Below are 22,948 nucleotides of genomic sequence, written 5' to 3'. Positions count from 1 at the left end.
GCCTCTGTAAAGTGACTGCCTTAGGGTGATTGACCTTGGGAAGCCCTTCCTGCTCACGAAATGACAGCATCAGCAACAGTCTCCACCCCGCCCAGTGGCCGGGATGTGCTGAGTGCTAACCAGCCGCCTCCACATCCCGTGACGTGTGCCCAAATGGGGGACAGATGGTAGGAACAGGAAACGCCCAGGGACTGACCCTTGGTGCAGACTCTGCAGCCACTAGCCCAGGGTCCTCAGTCCACCCACCAGCCTGGGCCCTGAGCCCACCTGTACAGCTGCCCCTCGCTGCCCAGCTGGAAACGCTCATATTGGGCATAGGCCTCGTTGCCTTCCCAGTCTTGCAGCTCCACACGCAGAGAGTAGGCTGCCCTGCTGGTGAGATGGTGCACCAACTCGTTGCCCAGCCAGTGCTCCCCAGCCAGGTCACCGAAGCCCTAGGAGGAGAGGAAGGACAGCGTGGGTTGTATGCCAAGGAGGGAGGCTATGCCCCAGGCTGAGAGGCTGGGCTGGGCCAGGGCCTGGGGTCACTTATCCAAAACCACTTGGCCTAATGCTCAAGTTCATAAAGTACAGTGTGGGCAGAACTGGGGAGAGGGGAGCTCCCCAACTTCTAGAGCAAAAAAACGAAGACTTTTGCAATTACAAAAGTCTGTTAAAATAATTGAATCACGTTCTATTAAGTTTAAGAACAGGTCAAACTAATCTGTGTTAATAGAAGTCAGAATAGCAACTTCCTTTGGGCGAGTACTGACTGGGGCGGAGGGGGGGAGCCCACGGAGGGCTTCCGGGGTGCTGGAGGTGTCCTATATCTATACCTGAATGGTGGTCACATGGATGAGCACCTATGTAAACATGCACTTTTACACTTAAGGCTTGTGCACTTAGTGCATCCAGGCTAAATTTCAATTTAAAAATTAAAGATTTTAAACAACTGCAAAAAATGATAGAGCAAACTTTGTTCAGTGACATGGAAGCAACTACAAAATTCCAGCAACATAGACATGTAAAGAAAAGGGAGTCACGGGTTTCTAGGGTGACAAGGAATCAATGTCCTCAGCTAGAACACTAATTCAGCACCAAGGACAAGGCGCACCTAAGCCCCACTCCCCACTTCAGCCCTGCTGTGCAGCTGATTCGTGTAATCGTTAATATGCAGCACTCTTTTCTGTATTTCTGGATCTGAGCACCCTGTATATCTTTGCTATTCTAATGACTGTTTCAAATCAAATAGACTCAAGAACACTCATAGCTTAATTTGGTATTTAAGCATTTATCAAATGGACAGCAAGCAGGCACAAAAAATAATATTGTTGTAGTTCCTTGTGGGTATCTTTGTCCATTTCTTTTGCTTTTGAAAACTAGAAGAGCTTTTCAGCCAGCTTGCCAGAAATCCTTTATTCATAATTTAATTTTAAAAATTGGAAGACAATTGAGCTCTACTTCTTATCTTGTAAAATGCACCTGGTTTTTGAGCCAGCAATTCCACACTACAGATTCTCTCCTGCAGATGTGTCACCTATGCGTACAAAGACAAGGAAATTCACTTAAGCAGTGCAGCCAGGAGTGCGGGAGAGAGATTGCTGTTTTCATGTTCCCTTTCTTTGTAGTATTCAATTTTTTTTAGCACTGTACATACATCATCTTTTCTAAAATTTAAAACAAAAAGGAGTCAAAGTTTCATTATTGCAGAAAGAAGGTCAAATTTAGATCATAGAGTCCCTGAAAGTGAATGTGCGCCGGGAAAGTTTGTTTGAAGGTGGTTGTTTGGGGGTGGGCGGTTTTTGCGTTTTTTTGTATTTTTTAGGAAGGTTAAGGACAAACCATTCCCCTGTCCACAGCCCGCCTCCCACCCCAGGTTTCAGGGCTGAAAAGCCCTCCTCAGGGCAGCAACGTTACCTGCTTATAATCTTTCCAGTTCCGCTGAAAATTCACGCTGCCATTCGCACGGCGCTGAATGAGGGTCCACCCACCTCCATTGGCTTCCATGTCACAGAAAACCTGAGGGAATTGGTGGGGAGAGGGGGTTGGGAGGCCGCGGAGGCAGCCAGACGCCAGGTGTGTGGGCCAGCTCAAGCGTGATCTGGCCAACAGAACCTCACATAACAACAGGTGAGCCTGTGGTCAAGGGCATCAGAATGACCCAGGTTCAAATTCCCCTCCCATTGTCATTATTTTTCTAGAGGGCAAGTGATGCCCTCTCAGAGCCTTCCTTTCCTCATTTGTAAAATGGGGTATCAATACCTTAACCTCCTGGCATCTCAGTTTCTCATCTGCAAACTGGGGTTGTTGTGAGAATTCAATGAGATGAATAATCTACAGAACAGAGCCTCACATGTACTAGGAACTAAATAAATGCAGGCTTTTCACTCGCTATTGTTGCTGAGCTGCTGTAACAGCCGTGGGCAAACTACGGCCCGCGGGCCGGATCTGGCCCATTTGAAATGAATAAAACTAAAAAAAAAAAAAAAAAAAAAAAAAAAAAAGACCATACCCTTTTATGTAATGATGTTTACTTTGAATTTATATTAGTTCACACAAACACTCCATCCATGCTTTTGTTCAGGCCCTCCGGTCCAGTTTAAGAACCCACTGTGGCCCTCGAGTCAAAAAGTTTGCCCACCCCTGCCCCAAACCCTCCCTCCTGACCGCAACACTTTCCCTTGATCTCCCACCCCCGCCCCATATGATAACTGGGCCTCAAAGCTCAGGGCAACCTTGGAAGCCACTCAATGAAGACAGTCCCTAACTTCCCAGTGGAGCAGAGAGCCCCCACTCCTGCCTTCCACTGACTATATGTCAACTGGAAATAAACTTTGTGTTAAGATCCTGGAATTCCAGGGGTTGTTTGTTACATCAGCTAGCAGTACCTTAACCAAAATATAACTATTTCCTGTGACTCCGACTTAAAGGCATCTCTGGAAAAGATGCAGGAGAAGGATGCACTTCCAACTCGGGAACTTCTGTGTGGACCCCTTCTTTTCCAGAAGGAAGGACCACCCTCCTTCTTAGGAATCTAAGATGTTGGACAGGCCTGCAGTTGATGAGGGAGGAGGATTTGTCTGCGAAGCCCTTGGCTCAGTGCCTCTGATAGCCCCAGCCCCCCGAGAGCCCCCTAACCTTTCTGGGCTCTGTCACATTGGCCACATGGATGGTGTAGACGCCACTGGTATTGGCCCCGAAGCTCTGGATCTCCGCGCAGTCCTGGAACACCCGCTCAGCTGCAACTGGACGAAGCAAAAACAACTGCAGGTGAGCGAAGGAGAGAGAGAAGAGGCCTGCTCGGTGCCAGGCTCCTGGTTGGGAGGGGCTGGGGACAGGGAGATGAATCGGATCTGGGAAGGTTTCCTAGAGGAAGTGACAGTGAGCTGGGACCTGGGTAAGGAGCAGGCGTTGCCCAAGTGGCACAGGAGAGGGTGTTCCAGGCAAAGGGAACAGCATATGCAAAGGCTCCAAGGTGGGGACAGTCCCGGTGTGTGCAGGGAACAGGGCACAGTGAGGGGAACCGAGTGAGACCGGGAGGGGAAATGACTCACACCATACGGACCAGTCTGAGGCCAGAGAAAGCTCTGGTTGTCTGATCAACCTGAGAGGAGTAGGGCAAGGCTGGCTCAGAGAGGGTCACCAAGGACGGACACACGAGGAGGGATCTGTCCTTGGCGCTCCCTTGGGTGGGAGGCCCAGAGTCCCCCTCCACAGGCCACCCCTCCCCTGGATATCCCTGCAGCCTGGAGGTGGGCCCCCCATCATGCCCCCACTGTGAGCTGACCACTGGTCTTAGGAGCCCATACTTCTTCCCTCAGGAGAACATTAGTGACTGAATCCCACTAGCACCCTGGGGGCCTCAAGCCTGACCTGAAAAAAAAAGTGACTGTTGACCAATAGAAAGGTATTAAAATCCCCCTCTCTGCCTCCTTTTAGAGAGGGATCCAATTATAGGCTTGAGCTACGAGTCCTTCAGAATCCAATCTCTAGGTAGGTGGTTATCCAAGGATGGTCTAAAATTCCAGATAGACAGGTATCCTCACCCATGAGGAGCCAGGAGGCTACCAGGGGGCAGGACTTCCTGTTTTGGCCTCCTACTTGACCTGGATCCCTGGTCCTGGAGCGGGGGCAGGTGTGAGAAAGAAGCAGTTTCCCCTAGATCACAGATGAAATGACTAAGGCCCTGCATCCACCAGCATGGGCATTCCCTGGGCAGATGCTGGGCGACGCACCAGCTGGTGATGGGTTCGGGTCACCTTGCATCTCAGGGTTTGGAAGGCATCCGCCTCTTCTGCCATGGCTTCCTCAGGTCTCTACCTCCCACCCCGCAGGGTCTGCCCAACTTAGATGGAGTCATGATGCCATCCTGTCCCCAAATAGCTGCCAGCCACAGTGCCTGGCGTCCAACACTATAGCTAGATTCCTTGTGCTCTCAGGCTTTCAGCCTCCCCCATGGAGACCCGGAGGCAGTAGGAATCCTTTCCTGGGTCTTTCTCACCAAGCCATCCTCCACTCCATGGCTCTAATCAAGCTTCCTGAAACAGTCCTAGCTGTTCAAGCTGCCCTCGCGTTAAAGTTCCCTTTCCTAGCACAGCCTTTTAGGCCTTCCATGGTCTGCAAAGTTCAGAAACACGACTAGCAGAGCATCTGGCACATAGTAGGCACTCAACAAATATGCATTTTCTTCTCCTTTCCTCAGAGACACACGCAGATGGGTGTGGGGTGGGGTGGGCACTTTTACACGAGACACAGGCCATGGCTACCTTGTTCACTGCTGTATGCCCAGCACCCAGCACTGGGCCTGGCGCCCAGGGAGTGTTTGTTGACTGAGTGATTGGACTGGAACCAGGAGCGCCTTGGCCTCCCCGGTGGACCCGTCAGAAGGAGCCGGTGAGGACTGAGGAACAGGCCCAGGCACTGTTCTCCATCTCAGAAGTCAAGGCCAGAGGTGCCACCTTCCTTCTCTTTGGCCCTCGTTGGCTCACGGGCAAGGGTGTTAGGATGAGAGAAGCCTTTGGGGGAACATTGAGTCTAACCTCCCCATTCTACAGGTAGGGAAACTGAGACCCAGCAAGTGGGAATCCTGAAATACAAAATTGTTCATCTAAGCTGGTGGTGCCCTTGTTATTATCACCATTTCCATTAAACAGACGGGGAAACTGAGGACAAGGGAGGGACAGGGGCAGGCCCAGGGGTCCTCATGGAGCCAGGGAGAAGAGTCTGGATTGGTTCCCGTTAGGACTGTGGTCACCAGTATTATTATTTGTTGCTGTTATTTCTATTTCACAGGTGGTGGGAGAGGGGTGAGGCCTTTCCCTCGGTGGCTTCGAGGCCGAGGCTGGGGAATGAACAGGGAGGGTAAGCAGGATCGCCCCCCCCCCCGCCCCGCCCCCTCGCACCGGGCATACCCTGCTCACGCGGGCCCTGGGCCACCGTGCGCAGCAGGCGCTTCATGGACTCCAGCAGTCGGTCCTGCTGCCTCTGCAGGAGGCTGGAGTTGCTTCTGGCAGCGCGCAGGCTGCGCGCGAGGCCGGCGAGGGCGCCGTTCTGGCGGCTCAGCAGGCTCCCCAGCCTCTCCTTCTCCTGGCGGAGGCCGGCCAGCTGCGCTTGCTGCTGTGTCTCCAGGGCTCGCAGCCGGGTCTCCAGCGCGCTGCGGGGCGGGGCGGGGCGGGGCGCACAGGGGTGAGCCCGCCTTCCCCACGGGCAGCCACACTTGGCCGCTTTCCCCTGGTCCCCGGGTGACTCAGCAGGACAGACCCGCGCTGAGGCTCAGAGAGGCAGAGCGTCCAGCCAGAGTTGCAAAGCTCAGAGGCCAGTGGCCCAGAGTGAGAAATGGAGGAGAGAGAGAGACTCAGTCCTGTGAGAGAGCTGGGTCCAGCAGAGGGAAAGGTGGGGCTGGGAGGAACGGCCAGGAACCAGTAGCCACGATCAAATCCCAATCTGCCGGCCTTTGGCCCGGCAGTCCCCGCTCAGGAAGAAGCGTCCAGGAGCGGAGGCCGTCGGGGGAGCTGTGGTGACAGTAAAACGAAATGGCCCGAGTGCCCAGCAGCCAGGGCTGGCTGAGTCTGTTCTGTCTGCTGTTCCTGGAAATGTTCGGGAGCCGCGAAGAAGAGGAGGCAGAATCACCTGCACAGGATTGGAAGGATGCCCAGGACTTGGCCAGGAATGCCCCAGGCACACCAAAGAGAGAGAAAGAAGAAAAGCATTAGTGTAAATGTGGAGGGTTGCAGGTGAACTTATAGGAAAAGGCGCGGAAAAACGTGGAAGGACGCGGTGGTGCCTGCCTGCGTGGTAGAAAAAGCCTGCGAAAGAAAAAGTGAAAGAATCCACTAAGTGCTGTTACTGCTGCAGAGCAGGCTTGAGTGGATGGAGATGGGGGGGGGGGGGGGGGAAGAGGGGCTGGGGGAGGGGGCCGGCGTTCCCTTTCATTTTACACAGGTCTCTATTTTCTGGTGATACAAGCATGAGGCCTTTTTGTAATGAGTTGGAAAAAAAACGTTTTGAAAGAAAGAGGCTTTTGACGCATCCCTTCCAGGTTTGGCATGTTATCCCACAGATCTGAGACATGGAATGCTGTTCATCGCATCACTGGCTCAACTGCCAGAAATTGGAAACAACCTCAACACCCATTAACTGGGCACGTGGAAATAAATGCAGGGACAGGAGAAGAGAATGAGCAGGGGTGTCATGCACTTATAGAACCATTTCCAGGGTCACTGGAAAAAACCAGCCAACCCCCAAACCAAGGCACAAAAGAGTAGGCGGCCACGTTTGGGTTTCAATAGGGCAAAATTCATACATATTTATATCCACACATTAAATATTCATCTATAAGAAACCTTTTTACACCAGCTTCTAGATTCTAGAATGTCCGTTCTACCAGGACTGGGATTTTTGTCTATTTGTTCACTTCTCTAACCCCTGCGTCTATAAATAGTGCCTGACACATGGTAAGAGCTCAAAAAATAATTCCTTCCCCTCTCCCCCAAATATTGTTGTTTGAATGATGGGAGGACACACAAAAAACTAGGAACAGTGGCGCCCTCTGCTGCAGGTGGGTGGGTGGCTGAGGGAAAGGGAAAGGAGGGAGAGATTTTCTTATATGTGAGGTCATGCTGACCCATTCTCCAGGCTAAAACACTAAGCCCAGCCAGGGCAGAGGGAATTTCCCCTGGGTCCCTAATTATGTTGCAGGACAGGGGTCCTCAAACTACGGCCCGCGGGCCACATGCGGCCCGCCAAAAACATTTATCCGGCCCGCCGGGTGTTTTTGCCACCGCTGCCTGTCCTGCTTAGCAGCCGACTCGTCCCGGGTTCGCAGTGCGCATGTGTGGAATGTCTGAGGGACAGGGAACTGGCCCCCTGTTTACAAAGTTTGAGGACCGCTGTTGCAGGAAGAGAGGGAATTTGGGCTCACTCAGGTTCTAGACTTTTAGCCATCTCCAAGGGCCAAGAGCTAACTGACGCCATCCATCTGCCCTGATTTCTAGGCACCTGGTGCCAATTCAGAGTGATGGAAAGCATCCCAGTCTTTGCCCTGCCCACCTGGGGGTGGGAGGGTGCGAATAAGAAGGTGACAAACTATCATTAACTGCACCCAGATCAGAGGGCGCTGGGCTGTCCTCGCGGCCTTATCTTGACCCATCACATGAGCAACAATAACACCTCGCCGTGTACACAGGCCTGTGGCGGCCTCTGTGTGCGTTTTGCCTCCTCCAGCACCCTGGCCCTGGCAGTTTTTTCTCTACTCAGCTCGAAACTGAGATGAAATCAGCCTTGGATGTCTGCCTCAGCTGTACCCCATGACTCTTTTTTTTTTTTTGTAATTTGAAGGGTGTTACCTCATACGTATTTGCTGATAAATGCAGAGAGGAAATTGGTAACTAACTGTGCTTGCTTCTGGGAAGGGAAATTGGTGAATGAGATCAGATTTATTATTATTTTTTTTTACAAATAAATAAATCAAATGAAGATTTGCAGGGTAAGTTGTATGGTACATAAATTGTAGCTCAATAAAGCTGTTAAAAATTTACAAAATATATAAATGGAGAAAGGAAGAAAGGGAGGAAGCAAGGAAGGAAGGAAGGAAGGAAGGAAGGAAGGAAGGAAGGAAGGAAGGAGGGAGAAAGAAAGTCAGGGTGCCCTGAGCTCCAGGAAAATGCCTGCCCCCACCCAGGCCCTGTACCTGCCCGGCCCCCAGCTCCAGCCTCAGTCCAGCCCCGTGTCCACCTTCCCTCCAAGGTCAGTCTGGTTTCCAACCCTCATTTTAGTCCATATCACTGCCCTGGCCTAGCCCCAGCTCTAGCTCCAGCCCTAGACCCCAATTGATGCCTCACTCCAGTTCTAATCTAGGCCTCTAGCTCTGTCCCAGCCCCTGTCCCAGGCACTAGCCCACATCCTGCTTCCAACCCTGGCCCTGGCTCCAGCCCAGCCCTGGCCCTCAGCTTGGGCCCCAGCCGCTCTGCTGGCCCGGGGGCAGCGCCCACCTGTTGTGGTCCTGTAGCCGGTGGAGCTCAAGGCCCTGTAGAAACAGCTGCTTCTCCAGCTTGTTGGTGGACAGTGAGGTCTCCTGCATCTGGATCTCCATTCTTGATGTCTGGTTCAGTACCTGCCTCGGCGAGCAGGAGGGGGCGGGGGCCACGTAAGCCCTGCAGGAGGCCTTCCCAGCAACTGCCCACCTGCCCACGGGCTCTGCCATCCCAGAAACTTGCTGATCTGTTTTCACCCTCCCTGTAGTTAGTTCCCGTGGTTGTTCATTCATTCATTCACTCATTCACTCACTCACAGGCCCTAACTGAGCTCATGATCTTCATTCTAAATTTGCTCTTCCCATCACTGCACACGGCAGCTCCATTCCCCCTGCTCAGGCTTGACCCCCACATCTCATCCATCAGCGAGTCCCATCAGCTCCATCTTCCACATGGCTACTGACCACTCCCCTCCCTGTCCATGGACCCCACTCTGGCCTGGTCTTCGTCATCTCTCACCCTGTGTCCTGTGCCAGCTTATTCCCTGGGCTCCCTGTTCCTGTCCTTGTCCCCTACAGTCCATTCTCTGCTCAAAGTCTTCCCGCGGCTCCCACATCCTGAGCGAGAAAGCCCAGCTCTCACCCGCTGGAGGGGGCCTGTGATCCATCTGGGCCATCGCCTCTCTGACCCCTGGCCCACCACTTGCTCCCTTGCCACTCCAGCCGCACTAGCCTTCTTGATGTTCCTGGAGCTTGTCAGCCTGGTCCCCTCTCTGGGCCTTTGCACATGCTGTGTTCCCTGTCTGGACTGCATTCCTAGTACAGGCTCCAATCCTACCTGCTCAGTGGTGCTTTCCTGGCCTCACGGTCTAAACCTGCAACTCACCCCGCTGGCCTCTGCCACCACACACTCCCATCACTCTCACCCATGCTATTGTCTCCTTAGCACTATCACCACCTCACACATATATGTTGTTTATCCTGTTTATGTTCATGAACCTCCTTAGAAAGGAAGCTCCATGAGGGTAGGAACGCATACCTGTTTTATTTAATGCTATAAACTAGTACCGGGCCCCTCCAGCCGTGCCTGGCACATAGTAGGGCTTCAACAAACCATGCCCATTTGTCAGTCACCTTTTCATCCATGTCCGTACTCACCCTCCCATTTATACAGCTGTCTCCTCTCTCAGTCAGTGGCCCCTAAGGTCTAATGAATTGTTTATTCCCATCTCCCCTGGAGCACTGTGAGCCCCCTGAGGGCAGGGGAGTGTGCTGTCCCCTTCAGCCCAGTGTCCAGCACAGACCTGAGCATGAGGGTCACAGAGGCCCAGGAGCCAGAGCCAGTGTCCCCCCTAGGACTCGTGGCCTGGTGGGAGGCAATTTTGCGACAGGGTCATCAGGAGGGGCCCCAGGAGGATGCAGGCCCAGAGAAGGCCCTGACATGACCCAGGAACAGAGGTCAAGGCAAAATGACCTGGGCTGTGAGCCAGCCTGGCCGGCCGCAGGCCCCCTGATGCCACCCGCTCACCCCCTGGTACCTGAGCCTCCATGTCAGTCAGCCGGTGGGCCTGGGCGGTGGTCTGGTTCAAGAGGCTGGTGCCCAGCTCCAGCACGGCGGCCGTCTGGTTCTGGACCACGTGCTGCCGTGCCTGCGCCAGCTGCGACCTCAAGTTCGTCTGGATGTACCTTTCCAGCTGTGGGGAGACCGTGGGCGGGGTCATGGGCGGGGGGGGGGGGGGAGGCTCCTGCCCCTTCATATGTCTCCACGAAGGACATAGAACAGCCAGCAGAGACCTCCCTGCCATGCCAGGCCACCATTACCTCCCGCCTGGACTATTCCAGCAGCTCTCTCCCTGGCTTCTCGGCCTCCACTCTTGTCCCTCTTTGCCTAGTCCATCCTCCACTCAGCAGCCAGAGGGATCCTGTTAAACTAAGTCAGATCACATTCTTCCTCCACTCAAACCTCTCCCAGGTTCCTTCCTTACTCACAGGGAAAGGCAAAGTCTGCTATGCCTGCAGCTTGCTGCACGACCTGGCCTCCGCCGCCACTGATTTTCTCTTTAGTCCTCTCTTCCTCCCTCGCGCCAGAGGCACTGGCCTCTGTGACATCCCTCCAACACAGCAAGCATGTGCCTACCTCAGGGCCTTTGCACATGCTGTTCCCTCTGCGTGGAGAAGCCTCCACCCACCATCCTCATCACATGGCTCACTCCCTCATGTCGTTTCAGGTCTCTTCTTACCACTTATCAATCCCTGACTTTATAGTACATATTTCTCTGTCTATTGCCTGCTTTACCCTTGGAATGTCAATTCCATGAAGCCAGAAATTTGGTCCTGCTCACCGCTTTCTCTCCATGTCAGCAGAATGCTTATCGCATGCTGGGTGCTCAATAAATAAGTGTTCGATGAATTGGTAGAAAAGGGGGAGCAGCCAGGGTCCGAGCACAGCCCCCACCGTCATGCCCATTACCCAGCTTCCTAGGGGAGAGCCCGCAGCAGAGAGTGGGGACACATCTTTCCTCGTATAAGAGTTTGCAGGTCCATCCGCCAAACTGGACTTTTACTTTCCTGGCCCTCTCCATCTGCCACACAGGGCTGAGCTGGCCTGTCTCCAAGGGGTCTCCCAGCTTGAAAGTTCTGGGATCCCCCAAGGTAATGTTCATTTCCTGACAGGACTGCCTTTCCCCCAAGAGCAGGAGGAGCTGGGCTGGCAGAGACACCAGGATCAAGTTGCAAAGGTGAACGGTGTGTCCCAGGGCCCAGGGCCCCTCCTGCACTCCCTCTCCGTTCTGCACACATGCTGGCCTCTTGCCACTCCCCCCGCCCCCTCCACACACACACTCCCAGCTTCTTTCCTCCCTCAGTCTTCCCGGAGGTCCCACAGGGCAGCTCCCAGGGCGCCTAGGAAGACTGGTTCTCCCCAGAGAGAGGTGGTAACCTTGGCTGGGGGCCCAGGCTCTGGCTGCTTCCTCCTTCATCTCTTCTCCCCTCTGCCATCTCAATTGTCTGCTCCCATCCCCTCCCCAGCGTGCTTTTGAAGGAGCATCTTCTATTGTAGTGCAAGGTCAAATCCAGAAGAGGGTGCATCTGGGCGCACTGGTATTGATTAAAACAGTGGTTCTCAAAGTGTGGCCCTTGAAACAGCATCCCCAGGGAGCTCGTTAGAAATGCACATTTCTAGGTCTCACCCCAGACCCACCGAACCAGGAACTCTGGGGTGACACCAGCCCTCCCGGTGGGTCTGACACTCAAGTGGGAGGACCCTGAGTGCAGAGGTCACCAAGTGGGCTGAGCACCAGGGAGACAAGCACTTCTGAGCTCCTCAAGCCCCTGTCCCCTCGGCGCCCCCTTCTTTCCCTGCACCCTCAGCCCCCCGCCCACGGTCCCCTGCAGCACACACACATGCTTCAACAGCTCCCATGTGAAAGGTGAAGAAAAGCCTGACTGGTGTGGCTCGGTTGGTTGGGCGTCGCCCTGTGCACCGAAAGGTCACTGGTTCGATTCCCTGGGCCCGATGCCCTGGTTGTGGGCTCTCCATCCTGGCAGGGGGTGTGCAGGAGGCAGCTGATCAGATCAACGTTTCTCTCTTTCTCTCTCCCTTTGTTTCTCTCTAAAAATCAATAAAAATTAAAAGTAAAGAAAAAAAATCTTGGACCCCCCAGATCCCTTCAACTATGCCTCCAATTTCTCTGGTCCCCTCAATAATATAACTTCTTGAGCAAATTGTCTCCCTTTTCTCACCTCCATTCTTACCCTCACCTTAAAAAAATTTAACAACATTATTATGGTGTACTTTACACAAACAAAAAAAGCATGAAGAATAATACAATAAAAGCCGTGTATTTTCCACACTCAAGAAAAAATATAACCTATTCTGTTGAATCCTGTGCACCCCCCCCCACCCCCAACCCCACCCCCATCCCCACCCCCAGGACTCCTAGGCCCCGAGCTTCTGCCCCACACTCTCAGGCAGCAAGTTCATTCCTGCCCGAAGGCCTCTGCAGGCATCCCCCAAGCCTCTCGCTGCAGATGGACAAACCGAGGCCCAGAAGACTTGCCCAAGGTCACTACTTGGTGGGCTAGGTTCCAAGGCTCCTTGCTCAGGGGCTTCCCCCGGGCTACAGAGCTGGGGAGGACCTCACGGTAGCTGAGGGTCATCTTGAGTGACAGGAACTCCCTCACTGGTCTCTCACTGGTCCTTTGGCTGCAAGTGGCTGAGTGGGACAAAGCCTAGCCACAGCTGGGGCTCATTATCTCATTTGCCACACCCACCCACCCACCATTGCGAGTTCTGGGATGGGTAATGCAGGCCAGATGGGCCCAGTACGGCCAAGGTGAGAGTCTGGTGACTGATGTCAGCCTGGGTGGTGGGGGTTGGGTTTATACCAGGGCTCAGGAGCCGGCTGAAAGAGTCGGGGAGGGAGCCCAATGAAGGTACCCGCAGGTGATGGGAGCGGCTACAGCTTCCTCCCACCCACCATTAGACCCACCCCTGCTCTCTCACCCTCATGCTGGCACATTTTTAGGGCTAAGATGGGGAAAGAGCACCTGGACTCCCAGCATCCCTCCAGCCTGCAAAGAAGCTGATCTTTGGCCCTGGGTTTGAGCTCTGGCTCTGCTCCCTCCAGCGGTGGGCCTCTGGTCATTTAGACCTCTGCTGCTCTGAGCTCACTCACCACCCTGGGACATGGGGACAGGAAACCCTGCTCCTCACTGAGGAGAGGGCACTTGCAAAGGGCCTTGGAAGAAAGGGAAGGAGCCTTGACAGGCAGGGGCTGGGGCTGGGGAAGAAGAGCCAGATTTCGGAAAGAGAACGGATGAGTGTCTGTGGTTGAGTGTTGGGAGCCAAGGAAATCTTCTCACACCTTTTCCTCCTCAGTATTTAAGTAAAGAAGACTTCAATCGACGAACAGATGAACAACCTGGGTCCATCCGTCCAATGGGCCCTGCTCAGCAACGTAAAGGAAGCCTCGCAGGAACCTGAGTGACTCTCCGATGTATTTTGCCGAGTGAACAAAGCCTGCATACTCAGAGACTACACACTGTCTGGCTTATTTATATGACTTTCTGGAAAAGTCAGAATCCGTGGTTGCCAGGGGCTCAGGCCTGTGGGCAAGGACTGACCATAAAGGGTGATAAGAACTTTTTGAAGTTTGCAATGTCTGTATCATGACTGTGGTGGTGTTACAGGACTGTACACATTTGTCAAAACTCATAGAACAGCCCTAGCCGGTTTGGCTCAGTAGATAGAGCGTTGACCTGTGGACCAAAGGGTCCCGAGTTCAATTCCGGTCAAGGGCACGTACCTTGGTTGCAGGCTCCTCCCAGCCTGGGCCCTGGTCGGGGTGCATGCAAGAGGCAACCAATCGATATTTCTCTCTGACTTCCCCTCTCTCTTCCACTCTCTCTAAAACTCAATGGAAAAATATTCTCAGGTAAGGATTAAAAACAAAACAAAACAAAAAACACCTCATAAAACTATATGTTAAAAGGGTGAATTTCATTGAATATGGAATAAAATACAATAAAAAACAAACCCACCAACACAAAGTTCTTTCAAACATCCCATATATATCATCATACTAAATACGTTTCCTCAAAGTAATCCCCACCCTGAGTTTTATTCATGTATTCTGCCAGGAGTTATTCCTTGAGTACCTACTACGTGCTAGGTGCTTTCCCAGGCGCTATGGAATCAGGAATGAACAAAATCGGCAAGTTACCTGATTCCAGGGCACTGCCACTAAATCCACCGTTAAATTCCCGTAGTGACGAGTGCTATGAAGAGAATAAGACGGAGGGATGGTTGGGCTCGAGGGCACGGTTAGCCAGAGTGGAGGGGAACCCTCACCTGAGCTGAGAGGGTGAGACGGGCCCCCTGTGGACAGTCAGGAGGGAAAGACAAGTGCAAAGGCCTGAGGTGGGAGGGTGTCTGGCGTGTATGAGTGTGACTCCTCACGCTTCCTTGCCATGCGGCCTGGGGTAAGTCATGGCGCCGTTTGGTGCCTCAGTTTCTCCATCCATTAATGGGAAACAATCTTGCTTCATAGTCTTGTTGTGAGAATGAAATGGAATAATTCTCAAGGCACAGAGAGCAGTGTCTAGTGCACAGTAAGTACACGCTGGCCATCTTTCTTTGTCCTGCGCTCTCTCTGGGAGGCAGGGAATATTTTCAGTTCCGCTTCCTAGACACACCAAATGATGCAGGTGGTGGCTGCCCCAGGCCCCACAGCTGGTCAGGGGTACCACTGGGGCCTGGCCGCTTGACCTCCGCTCAGGCCTCCTCAGATCCCACAGAGCTGCCCGGGGTCCGTTCCAGACATTGCAGAGCCGGCGCTGTGGTTAAGCAAACGCTCAGAGGCCAGAGGTGCGGGCTCAGGGGACAGACCTAGGGGCTGTTTTCTCACATTTCCTGCCCACGGAGAGAAGAGGGAGAGGGTCTGTGCACACCCAGCCCGCCGAGATCTGGGGCTGGAAGGAAAGAGCCAGAAACACATGCCCTGCCCCACGGGATGGCCGGGCCAGGCGCTTGAACAAATAAACCCGCTCCTGGGGGGAAGCCGTGCTCGGGGCCTCTGCAGCCGCTGCGCCAGGCCATCCCTCAGCTGAGGGCATCGGTGCCAGCCTTTCTAGGCTCCCTGCTTGGGAAGACAGCCTCCTTCCTCCAAGACATAGATGCTGTTTTCTCCACCCCACCCCCCGCCCCAAGCAGAAAGCAGCCAGGGGAAGGTTAGGAAATCAAACCCCAAGAGATTTGGTTCAGCAACCGAGATTCATTTCTTGTTTGGATAACCCACGGCTGAAAATGCCAAGAATTTACGGGCAGCCTGGGGAGGCCGGGGCAGCTGGAAGTCCCGGCCAGTGAGGGAGGGTCTCAGGCTGCGCCAGGACCCCACACTGCATTCCCGCCCCACTTGCTTCTGACCCATGTCCAGTCGGGCAGGGCCCAGTGGCCGCCAGGCGAGGGGCTGAGTTATTCTGAGGTTTGACGTCAGGGAACTGGAGCAAACAGCAGAGGCGAGGGGCAGTGCCCGGTCAGAGGCTCCTGCGCAGCCTCCAGCCTCCCCCTGGAGGGGTGGGCGCTGGCCATTGGGCTGGGGTGTCCTCCAGGGTGGACAGTGCATGTGGACTCCTGGGGAGGTAGAGGTGGTGGGGGCAGATGGCCTAGTGGTTAGGGGAGAATCTGAGAGAATGACAGGGAGAGACTTAAGGAGACACCAGCAGACAAGAGAGAGAATTGGAGAGTGAGAGAGACACATGCACAGAAACCACAGGGCCACCGTGGGAGCCCCAGGAGAGGCCCCAAGAGGCAGAGGCACACAGAGGTGAAAGGAGAGAGGCAGACAGTGACGCAGGCACAGAGGGTCAGCTGCTGCCAGGATAGGGAGAAAGTGGAGTGACCTACAGTTTCTGGGTTCAGAGTCTGCCGGGCCGGGGGCCCCAGAGACCTGGAAGAAGACGTGCTGCCCTCTGGTGCTGGGGGAGGGGGGGGGAGGGCAGGAGCCTGGGGCCCTGTGTGGCCCCAGTTTTCCTCACTCTCCTCCTCTGCAGAAGGAGCCTGTGGGGAGCATGGGCCAGGGCAGAGGATGCACAAGAGAAGAGCCAGAGGGAGGTCACGACCATAGCCACAAAGGTAGCTAGCGTTCCTGACTGCGGCCGAGGAGAGTAGGAGGGAGAGGAGTGACTGTTCAAATGCTGCCTATCACTGAGCCAGGGGTCATATGTCTCAGCCGGGGGGAGGAGGGACCCAGAAATCACAGGACTCATGTTACTATTTCCAGGGAGAGTGCCGAATGGAAATGGGCAATGTGTATTGAGAGTTTACTAGGTACCTGGCACCGGACCAAGGACTGCCTGTGCCTCACCTCACAGAGGTAGGTAGCTGCCACTCCACTTTATAGGAAAGGAAACCATAGGAAAGGAAACCAAGGCTCAGAGCGGTGAAGCAACTTGCCCCGGGCCACACAGCAAAGAAGAGGCAGAACGGGTTTCGAATCCCAACAGTTGGGCTCCAGCGTTGGGCTCTCACCTTCTAGGCTCTGCTGCTACCCCCGGAAGTGCAGGACCCGGGGAAAGCAACTGCCAGGTGTGGTTAGGCGTATGAGCCCGACCTGTGGCCAGCTCCTCGGCACAGAGGGACTTGGCAGTGACCCGAGCACTGAAAGGCATGAGGGAGCACTCAACCCAAGGGGTCCGTCACCTAGGTGATGACATGGCCAACACTTGCATGAACCCCACCAAAGACCCAGCATGATGGGGGACCCCTCGAGAACAGCAGCGTAGACAAGTGACATTCCCAACCCTGAGGTGATCTGCCACCCTTGCACTGACTTGACCAGGACTGGGCTTCCTCCAACCCGTGGTACAGAGTTCAAAACAGAGATTATGTTGATTAAATGATGGCCCATCGGTCCTCTGCATTCTTGCCCAGATGGGCTACGCGAAGCAGGGCCGTAGCCGGCGGCAGGCTGAGAGTGGCATGGGAGTGACCTCGCCGGTTTCCCCAGCCACCCCCTGACGTGCTGTCGTCTTCTCCATTTTGCAGATGGGGAAACAGAGATGCGCTCATCCATAGCCATGCGAACTCAGGGTCAGGATGCGAACTCAGGGTCAGGATGCAAACTCAGGTCAGCCTGACTCCTACATCAGTGACCTCTGGCTCACATGTCCTATGGGAACTCCGGGATTATCAGGCTAGGTCAGTGGTCGGCAAACTGTGGCTCGCGAGCCACATGCTGCTCTTTGGCCCCTTGAGTGTGTCCACGAAGTTTCAAAATACCCGCACGTGGTATTTTGTGGAAGAGCCACACTCAAGGGGCCGCAGTTTGCCGACCACTGGGCTAGGTCGATGGGCGCAGGGAGAGAACAGTCCACTGTGAGCTGAAGGGATGAGCTGGGTGACCTTCTGACCCAAAAGCCTTCAGTTTAAATCCATCCTTTGGTTGAGTCAGTGTTGCCTAAGCACCAGGCATCCAGGGGAGTCAAAGAGAATGAAAGGGTGAGACTCGGGGTAGAGAAGCCAGGTGGGAGTTGATGAGGCCTGAGCCAGGGCAGCAGCCAGGGCAGCGCCAGGTAGATGGGAGGATGTATGCTGACGAGAGAAGCTGAAGCAGCAGGGTGGATGGGACATGCTGCCTGGGGGTGAGGGGAGAGGAGGTGAAGGACAGCCCAGGTGCAGAGCCTGCTGGCTGGGTGATGATACCTTAAACAGAGAGAGCAGTGGGCAGGGGAGGGAAGAGCTGAGTGTCAGACAACCTTGGAGCTGAGACACTGGTTTCGAATCCCAACAGTTGGGCTCCAGGGGCTGGGGGACATCAGGGTTATGGATTTGGATTTGGGGCACAGGAACCCATCAGGTGCCCATCTGGTGTCATGGAGGAGCAGGTTGGAGACAGTGAGCAGGAGTGGTGGGGCGCCGCCCGGAGGGCAGGACCACTAAGGGTGAGAGGAAATCAAGAGATGAGATGAAGTCCTGGGAAACACCAACATTTCAGGATGGGGGAGAAGCAGGGGCAACCTGTGAGATGGGAGGAACAACATGCATCCAGGAGACTCGGGTTGAGCACCTACCATGTGCCAGGCACCGTTCCCGGCCCTGGGAACACAGAAGTGAACAGAACAGACATGGCCCCTGCCCTCTGGCAGCTCACAGACCAAAAGAAATGCTCGTAAGAACAGGTAGTAGTAAGTGCTAAGGGAAAAACCAAAACCAGGTGGAGGGATAGCAGGAGGGTGTCTGTTTTCAATAGGATGGACAAGGAGGGCCTTTCTGAGGAGGTGACATTTAACCAAAGACCTGAGGGAGGTCGGGGGTGAGACATGTGGATATCTGGGGAAGGGGTGTTCCAGGAGTTAAGGCTATTTGCTCTTATGGGAGCCCTGGGAAGGGTTTGGGCAGAGGGGGGGCAGGATCTGACTTAGGTTTGAGCAGGACCCCCTGCCTGCTGTGCGTAAAAGCCTGTGGGGCTGGGTGGAAACGGAGCTCAGGACGGTGGCCGTGAGGACCGTCTAGGTAGGAGGGGATGGGGTGGCTGTCAGGGTGGGCCCGTGGAGGTAGGGAAAGTGGCTGGAACAGCAGGCCTTGTAGATGAGGGTTGCTGATGGAGACAGCTTCTGGAAGGAAGGTGCTGGGCAGCGGTACTAGATTTGTCAGGAGGTCAAGTATGTATGATGAAAACTGAGCCGTGGCCATTGGATGTGCGAAGTGGGGTGTGGGAGGCAACCTTGCGGGAACGAGGAAGTGGGCCTTGAGGCAGCAGAGGTAGAGCACGTGGGCTTCTGAGAGCCAGGCCAGAGTCGGAGGGGCTGTGGGATGAAGAGGCTTGTTTCCTCTCGCCCTCCTCTTTCTCTTCCTTTTGAAACACGGAAGATGCCTGGACGCGATTAAACACGAAGGGGGAGGGCCAGCAGGGAGGGAGCAGTGGATGGAGACACAGGAAGGATGTTGATTTGAGGAGGTTGAGGGGCTGCAGAGGATGGGCTCACAGCCTAGAACGGAGAAGCGGCCTTGGCCCCTGGAGAAAGGCTCTGGGGACTGGCGGGTGCGCAGGTGAGCCTGCAGGTGTGGGGCAGGCTGCTGAGGGGCACCTCTCTCCCGGGCCCCATTTCTTGTTGCAGGAGGTCCATGGTCTGGTGAGAAGATGGGTGGGGTTCAGGATGGAGGCCTAAGGAAGGTGAGGTTTGGAGTAACTTTTATGGGACTGGAAACAGGTGCCTAAAGACACAGATTCCAGGGCAGCATGGCGTCCCCACTGGGTTGGCTCCAGAGTGTGATGCCAAGAGCTCCCTGGAGGGGGGCCTGAGGGTGGGGGCCTGAGGGTGGGATGGTGGAGGCTGGAGGTGTTGCAGGGCAGGTAGTGGGAGGGCAGGTGGGCAGAGGACTGTGGGAAGATGCTGAGTGAGGGCCGAGGAGATGGGTGGTCTGGGCAGGAGTGAAACAGGAGGTTAAGTGCATGTGTGCACAAAGGTGTGTGTGTGCATGGCAGACGTTGGTTAGGCAGGTGCAGGGCAACCTCTCCCTTGCGGATGGAGCCCCCCAGAGTGTGCAAAAGGCAGTTCTTTGGGAAACTGGGAGAAAATACCAGAACTTCAATTTGCATGATTTCACATGGCATCTTTCTTAAAAGATTTTTTTTAGTGATTTTCAGAGAAAGAGGAAGGGAGAGGGAGGGAGAGAGAAACACTGATGTGAGTGAGACATTGATTGGCTGCCTCCTGCATGACCCCTACTGGGAACTGAACGGGCAATCTTTGGGTGCATGGGACGATGCCGAACCTGCTGAGCCACACGGGCCAGGGTCCTATGGCATCTTTTTAATGTTCATTTCCATTTGTGTTCATTTTCACTTGATGTGCATTTCTGTTTGTGTCACCCCTTGTACCTATGATCTTCATGTGGGCACACGTGCATAGCTATCTAATAAATATGCACGTATTAGGGAGTGAACATTGCTGCGGGGGCACACGATTGGAACAATCTGGAAACCATGGTAAGAAGGGCCCGCTCCTTGGAGAGGCACCTCGGGGCACATTCTTGTCTCTTTTGCTCTCACCTTAGTCTATAAGCTGCTGTCTGCTCTTTCATACATTCAAAAGCTCCTGGAATCGGTTCACTCCTCTCCACTCCTGCTATTGATCAGACGGTCTCTGGTGCCTGGGTCCTGCTCTCTCCCTCGGTAGCTCCTACTTAGGGGGCTGGCCAGGTCCATCTCGGGACCTGCAGGGTGCCTTTCCTGCCCCTACGCCGGCCCCGGGGCCAAGCCTGCCTCATTCACCTCAGTGCCCGGCCTAGGGCCTGGCACGCAGTAGGTGCTGAGTGTTTGCTGAAAGAATGAGGGCAGGAGCTCCTAGTGGCGCTGGCCTGGGGCACATGGCAGTGGTGTCCTCAGCTCCCTGTCTCTGCCACCCCCTATCCAATGCATCGGCAGAGCCCACCAGCTCCCTCTTCAGGATATACCAGCATCTGACTGTCGACATGAATGGCATCAACACCCACTTCCAGCCCCATCCTGCTTCAGGCCTCCATCACTCTTGCCTGGTGGCTGCAGCAGCCTCCTCCTCGGGCTTCAAACCTCCACCCTGTCCCCTATGGGCCGTTCTGTTCAAACAGATTCAGGTGTCTTTTCCTGCTCAGAATCCTGCAATGGCTCCCAGGGTGCTCGGAGTAAAAGCCAAAGTCCGTCCAGAGGCCCCCAAGGCCCAACATGGACTGCCCTCCCCTCTCCTATTGGTCTCACCCTCACCCTTGGTCCCCCTCCTCCTCTGCTCCAGCCGCACTGGCCATCCTGCTGTCCCCACCTCCCAGCCTTCGCGCTCGCTGGTCCCTCTGCCGTAAGGCCCTCCTCCCAGGTCCCTGCACGGCCACTCCTTCAGTCCACTTGTTCTCAGGGTTCTCTCGACTTCTCTGACCTCAAACAGCCACCCCTGGTCACTTCTTGCCTTTCCCCCTCTTTCATTTTGCTTCACCATCTGACCGGGTAGATGTTTACTGTTCATCTCTTTATGCCTCTGCCCCCAGTAGTCCAGAAGGGGACATACTGCTTATTTGCTGGTGAATCCCCAGCACCCGGGAAGGGCCTGGCCCATGGTAGCTTTTCCCAGGTGAATGAGTGATGGGCAGTTACGGAGTCAGGTTTCCAGCTCTGACCCTGCCCAGCCTTGCTGTGTGGCCTTAGGCTTATCCCTGCCCCTCTCTGGGCCTCATTATCTCAGTCTCTGCAATTCAGAGACAAGGGTCCCATCAGCCTGGCCCTCTGTGCCCAGGGAAGGCCTCTGGGGTGGATGCTCCAGCTGCCAACTGCTGCCCCCCAATTCCCGCCGCCCCCCCGCAGGCCCAGCCCGTACCTTCTGCAGCCGCTGCGTGTTGTTCTCCAGCATCTTCTCCAGGTGTTGCATCCGCTTGGTAGGCCAGGCCACCAGGTTCAGCGAGTCCCTCTGGAGGCTGTTGGAGCCCCTGAAGGTGCCCCCAGTCTCTGGGGCGCAGGCCTCCGGCTCGGGCAGCAGGAAGGTGTAGCTGCACTGGCCATGCTGGACGCGATGCGCCAGGCGGCGCTCTCTCACCTCCTGCCCCCTCCGCTGGGCCGCAGTCAGGGTGGCCACGGTGAGGAGGAGGCCCCCCAGCAGCATGGCCGGCCAGGAGAGCATCCAGAGATGTGGTGATGGTGAGGGGTGTCTGGTCAGAGCCCCCCGGCCCCGCTCCGTGCCTGGGTGTCCCCGCTGTGGCCAGCAGTGGACAGGTCTGCCCTAGAACCGCTGCAGCTGCAAACCCCTGTTTGGCCAAGCTCCACCCAGACAGCTATTTATACTTGTTCCAGATGCCACAGCTGCTCAGCTCCGCCCACCGCCCTGCTCGCTCCGCTCTCCCTCACCTCTGTTCTTCCCCTTTCCCTTCCTTCCTCTCGCGGGCCCTCCTGCTACCCTGTCTGTGCACCAGCCTTGCTGTGCGTAGGGGCCTCAGAGCCCTTATTACCCAGGGGGACCCGGCCTCCCTGTGAGGGCGCAGGAAAGAAAACAACCCACAGACGTGTGCACACACACTCACAGACTCACACACGCCCCCCAGGCCGCCTGCTGCAGAAAACCAACCCAACCCAACCGTCTCTTCCTGTCTCTGTCTGTCTCTCTTTCCCGCCTCCTCCCACGAAGGCCGGAATCTCAAATTTCAGCACCCCATGCCTCCGCTGCCCCCCCCCCCCACCCCAGCACGTTCCTGCTCTAGTTCCGGGGGAGCATTTGGCTCACAGGGAAATAACCCGGATAGAGCCAAGGGAGGGGCAGAGGGGCGAGGCTGGGGAGGAGGCAGCCCGTCCAACCTGTTTCAGGAGACCACGTCCTGCGGGGCCAGGGAAGCGCCTGCTTCACCGCGGAGCTCGCTCCCTCGGGCCGGGCCGCCGGGGACGTTGCGCCCTGAGGTGGCCCTGGCTCAGGTCCTGTGACAGCCGGAGAGGCCGTCTGTCCTGCGGCTGGGGGTAGCGGGTCGGGAGAAGAGCTTGGGAGGCAGCCCTGGAGTCAGAGGCGGCGGCTCTAAACCCGCTCCCCAGCTGCCGGCCCTGAGACCGTGGGGCTTCCATATCCCCACCCATCAGCTGAGTAAACCCGTCTCTCCGCCAGGAATGCCTGTGAGTCCTCAGCATGGGGACGGGACTATTGACGTCCTTGTTTATCTGTCTCCCGCTTCCAATCCTGGCTCCACGCCTTACCGCTGTTCAACTTCGGGCCAGTCACTTGACTTCTCTGTTTCCTCTTGATAAACCGAGGAAAATACCACCCGTTTCTCAGGGTGTGAACATTAGCCGGTGAGAACAGTGCTGGCACTGGGTGAGTAGAAATAATTATTTTAAATTAGGGTCCGTATAAGGTCATTATCTATCTCCCCTCCCCCAACACACCGGAATGTTAACCCCATGAGGCTGAGGATTTGGCGGACGGACGTGACTGTGGGGCAGGAGGGGCCCAGGAGCCGGCTGGGGCTCTCCTGGGTGGCTGCTTCCGGCTTTCTCT

The 22,948-nt window shown here is 55.4% G+C and overlaps 1 protein-coding gene across 2 annotated transcripts in view; it reads right to left on the bottom strand.

Annotated features, from left to right (window-relative positions):
* ANGPT4 (angiopoietin 4) overlaps window positions 1-22,525 on the bottom strand; it is a 28,146-nt gene extending 5,621 nt beyond the window's left edge. The window contains exons 1-7 of one of the 2 annotated variants that reach the window (XM_059705788.1): window positions 21,293-22,525; window positions 9,988-10,143; window positions 8,469-8,590; window positions 5,391-5,632; window positions 3,118-3,218; window positions 1,897-1,998; window positions 268-434 (exon numbers count right to left, since the gene is read on the bottom strand). In XM_059705788.1, coding sequence (XP_059561771.1) covers window positions 268-434; window positions 1,897-1,998; window positions 3,118-3,218; window positions 5,391-5,632; window positions 8,469-8,590; window positions 9,988-10,143; window positions 21,293-21,592 — 1,190 coding nt within the window. In that variant the 5' untranslated portion in view covers window positions 21,593-22,525. Of the gene's footprint in view, window positions 1-267; window positions 435-1,896; window positions 1,999-3,117; window positions 3,225-5,390; window positions 5,633-8,468; window positions 8,591-9,987; window positions 10,144-21,292 lie in introns of both variants that reach the window. The other variant, XM_059705787.1, reaches the window with a different exon arrangement.
* Between the last annotated feature and the right edge of the window lie 423 nt (window positions 22,526-22,948).

Source organism: Myotis daubentonii, chromosome 8 (assembly GCF_963259705.1).
Source record: "Myotis daubentonii chromosome 8, mMyoDau2.1, whole genome shotgun sequence".
Lineage (NCBI taxonomy): Eukaryota > Metazoa > Chordata > Mammalia > Chiroptera > Vespertilionidae > Myotis > Myotis daubentonii.
The sequence above is the reverse complement of the archived record's forward strand: the minus strand, read 5'-3'. Positions and strand labels throughout refer to the sequence as shown.